At 68.6% G+C, this 4,174-nt stretch overlaps 1 protein-coding gene across 1 annotated transcript in view; it reads right to left on the minus strand.

Annotated features, from left to right (window-relative positions):
* Positions 1–1,799: 1,799 nt before the first annotated feature.
* The window catches only part of CARM1 (coactivator associated arginine methyltransferase 1), an 8,550-nt gene continuing 6,175 nt past the window's right edge, over positions 1,800–4,174 (minus strand). The window contains exons 10-13 of the mRNA XM_071418984.1: positions 3,985–4,169; positions 3,154–3,231; positions 2,512–2,580; positions 1,800–2,400 (exon numbers count right to left, since the gene is read on the minus strand). Coding sequence (XP_071275085.1) covers positions 2,264–2,400; positions 2,512–2,580; positions 3,154–3,231; positions 3,985–4,169 — 469 coding nt within the window. The 3' untranslated portion in view covers positions 1,800–2,263. The remainder of the gene's footprint in view (positions 2,401–2,511; positions 2,581–3,153; positions 3,232–3,984; positions 4,170–4,174) is intronic.

The raw sequence follows: 4,174 nt of genomic DNA on the forward strand, positions 1-4,174 counted from the left end.
CACAGGGCTCCTTTTGGGGGTCCTGGGGGGGTTTTGGGGGAGTTTTGGGGAGTTTTTGGGTGTCTCTGATTTTTTTTGGGGGGGGTCCCCTCTGTGGTGGTCTGGGGGATCCCGGGTGGGTTCTGAGCGTACGGGGGAGGGGTCCTGGGGGGTTTTGGGGGGGTCCCGGTGGTGGGGGGGTCCTGAGGGGGGGGTCTGGGGTCTCCCCTCTCCCCCCCTGCCCCCCCGGGGGTCTCGGCCGCCATGCCCGGAACCATCGCGGGGCGGAACCATCGCGCGGCGGGACCGCGGGGCCGGAGGGGGCGGGAGGGGAACGGACCGGGCGGAACCATCGCGGCCAGGGCGCGGGGGGGGGGCGGAGGGGGGGGGCGGGGGCGAGTCCACGTCAGCGGAGCCGGTGCTGAGCGGTACCGGCGGTACCGGGAGGGCCCTGGGGGCGGGGCGGGACCGGAGGAGTCCCTGGGGGCGGGGCCTTTACCGGCAGAGCGGGGCCGGTACCGGGAGGGTCCCTGGGTCGGGAGGTCTGTGGGAGTCCCTGGAGCGGAGCCGGTACCGGGACGGTTGCGGCCGGTACCGAGCGTCCCTCACAACCGGCGTGCTCCGTCCCGGCAGCGAGAGGCTCCGGAATGGACGAGCCCCGGCCCCACGGTGAGTCCCGTGATTCCCCCGGTCCCGGTGCCGGTTTCCGTTCCCCCGGTGACGCCCCCGGTCCCCTCAGGCCTGCAGGAGGCGCCGGAGCCGCTGTCGGGAGGCTCCGTGACGGTGCCGGAGCCCCCCGAGGACGGGGACGATGCGGACACGGCCCCGGTGGGTCGGGGGTCCCGGGGGGTTCCCGGGGGGTTCCCGGTGCCCCGGGGGGTTCAGCGGAGCCCGGGGTGACCCCGGCCCGGTGTGACCCCCGCAGCTCCTGGCGGGGCAGCGGCAGCCCCGGGGATTCTGGACCTTCGAGTATTACCGGGCGTTCTTCGACGTGGACACGCGGCAGGTGCGGGACCGGCCCCGGGAACCGGTGCCGGTACCGGGCAAGAACTTCGTGCGGCACCGGCTGCGCAACAACCCCGACCTGTACGGTGAGGGACGGGCCCGGGGCCGGTCCCGGTGCTGCCCCGGTCTGGTCCCGGTGCCGTTCACCTTCCCCGCCCATCCCTCGGCTGCCATTCTCGCTTTCGTCCCGGTTCTGCCCTGGTTCTACCCCGGTTTTATCCCCGGTCCCATCCCGGTTCCTGCCCCATGTCTGTTCCGGTTCCATCTCGGTTCCGCCCGGGTCCCGTCCCGGTTCTGTCCCCGTTTCTATCCCGGTTCTGTCCCCATTTCTATCCCAGTTCTCTCCCGGTTCTGTCCCCGTTTCTATCCCGGTTCTGTCCCCGTTTCTCTCCCGGTTCTGCCCCGTTTCTATCCCGGTTCTGTCCCCATTTCTATCCCTGTTCCATCCCCGTTTCTCTCCCGGTTCTCTCCCCGTTTCTATCCCGGTTCTGTCCCCATTTCTATCCCTGTTCCATCCCCGTTTCTCTCCCGGTTCTCTCCCCGTTTCTATCCCGGTTCTGCCCCACGGATTTTGGGATCTCTCAGGGATTTTTGGGATCCCCCTCAGGGCCTTTGGGATCCCCAGGGATTTTTGGGACCCCCCCCAGGAATTTCTGGGATCTCTCAGGGATTTTGGGATCCTCCAGGAATTTTTGGGATTCCCCCCCCCCCCCCCCCCCGTCCCCCGGGACTTTTGGGATCCCCAGGGATTTTTGGGACCCCCCCGGGGATTTCGGGTGCCCCCAGCCCCCCGGGAAGCCCCCAGACCCCTCAGGTGTGAAACCCTCCCGTTTATTGAGGCTCCAGCCCGAGCAATCCCAGCCGGCGCCGCCCGCCCCGGATCGGGGCCGAATCCGCGGATTTTGGGATTTTGGGATTTTGGTTCATTCGGCCCCATCCCGGCGGGGTTCCCATCCCGGGGGGGGGGTCCCGGGGGGGGATCCTCACCCCCCCCCCCCTCCCCCCTGCCCCGCCCCCATCCAGCGGTAAAAAACGGCCCCTCCCCCCCCCTTCCCCCCCCACCTCCGCAGAAAAACAAAACCAAAAAAAAAAAAAAATAAACCAAAAAAACAAAAAAATCCCAAAATCCCCTGTGGAGCAAGGGGGGGGGGGGCAGGGAGGGACCCCCGGGGCGGGGCTGGGGGGGGGTCCCCGGATTTTGGTTGTTTTTTTTTTTTGTTGTTTTTTTTTTTTGTGTGTTTTTCTCTCCTCTCCTGGGTCGGGGGGCCGGGGGGGCCCTTCAGCTGCCGTAGTGCATGGTGTTGGTGGTGATGGACATGGGCGAGGCCATGGAGATGGGCGGCCCCCCCATGGTGAACTGGCTGTTGAGGGGGTAGTGGGCGCTGGAGGCGGCGCCGCTCTGAGCGCTGGAGGAGCCTGGGGGGGCACACGGGGGTCACACGGGGGTCAGGGGGCACACGGGGGTCACACGGGGGTCAGGGGTCAGGGGGGGGGTCAGGGGGTTATTTGGGGAGGGGCCACGCTCACCCTGCACGATGCCCGTGCTCATGATGGAGCCCATCCTGGAGTGGGTGTGGTTGACGATGCCGGTGTTGGCTGCGGGGTGGGGGGGGGGTGTGAGACCCCCACCCTCATTGAGAGACCCCCACCCTCACTGAGAGACCCCCACCCTCATTGAGAGACCCCCACCCTCATTGTGGGACCCCCACCCTCATTGTGGGACCCCCACCCTCATTGAGAGACCCCCACCCTCATCCTGAGACCCCACCCTCATTGAGAGACCCCCCCCATCCCAAGACCCCCACCCTCATTGTGAGACCCCTCCCCTCATTGAGAGACCCCCACCCTCATTGAGAGACCCCCACCCTCATCGTGGGACCCCCACCCTCATTGTGAGACCCCCCCCTCATTGTGGGACCCCCCCTCATTGAGAGACCCCTCCCATTGTGAGACCCCTCCCCAAGTCCTGAGACCCCCCCCCCCCATTGTGAGCCCCCCCCGAGCCCCCTCCCCTCATTGTGAGCCCCCCCCTCACCCTGAGACCCCCCCTCATTGTGAGCCCCCCCCCCCATTGTGAGCCCCCCCTCACCCCGAGCCCCCTCCCCTCATTGTGACCCCCCCCCCCCATTGTGAGCCCCCCCACCCTCACCCCGAGCCCCCCAGGCTCACCCAGGGGGATGAGGTTGTTGTGCCCCACGTTGGAGCCGCCCGCGATGACGCTGCTCAGGTCATAGGCTGCCGGCATCCCTGCGTGGGGAGGGGGTCAGAGACCCCCAAAACGGGGAGAGACCCCCCCAGGACACCCCCAGGACCTCCAGAGCCCCTCCAGGACCCTCCCAGAGCCTCCAGGACCCTCCCAGAGCCCCAGGACAACCCCAAGACTCACCAGGATTCCCCCAGACCCACCAGCTACAGCCATCCCTGTGTGGGGAGGGGGTCAGAGACCCCCAGAATGGGGGGAGAGCCCCCAGGACCCCCTCCCAGAGCCTTCAGGACCCCCCCAGGACCCCTCAAGACCCACCAGGATCCCCCTGGGACCCACCAGGACCCACCAGGATCCCCCCAGGACCCACCAGCTACAGCCATTCCTGCGTAGGGAGGGGGTTCAGAGACCCCCAAAATGGGGGGAGAGCCCCCAGGACCCCCTCCCAGAGCCTCCAGAGCCCCCCCAGGACCCCCCAAACCCCCCCAGACCCACCGTCCACGGCCATGCCCGTGCTCATGTTGTAGCTGCTGCCCGTGCTCCACATGTTCTGCCCCCAGGACCCCCCAAAACCCCCCCAGGACCCCCCCAGGACCCCCCAGGACCCCCCCAGACTCCCTCCAGGACCCCCCAGCCCCCTCCCCAGACCCACCGGCCACGGCCATGCCCGTGCTCATGTTGTAGCTGCTGCCCGTGCTCCACATGTTCTGCCCCAGAACTGGGGTATAACCCCCCAGGACCCCCCCAGGACCCCCCCAAAGCCCCCCAGGACCCCCCAGACCCCCCCCCAGACCCACCAGCCACGGCCATGCCCGTGCTCATGTTGTAGCTGCTGCCCGTGCTCCACATGTTCTCGGACGGGGACGTGTAGTGGGAGCCGGGGGGGGGCGAGGGGGTCGTGCCCGTGTACCTGGGGAGGGGAGGGGGCGTCAGGGCCCGGGGGGGGGGTCCCGGGGGTGCCCCCCCGGCCCCGCAGCCCCCCCTGGC

This window comes from Agelaius tricolor, unplaced genomic scaffold (assembly GCF_023055355.1).
Source record: "Agelaius tricolor isolate 1412-34295 unplaced genomic scaffold, bAgeTri1.0.p SCAF_97, whole genome shotgun sequence".
Lineage (NCBI taxonomy): Eukaryota > Metazoa > Chordata > Aves > Passeriformes > Icteridae > Agelaius > Agelaius tricolor.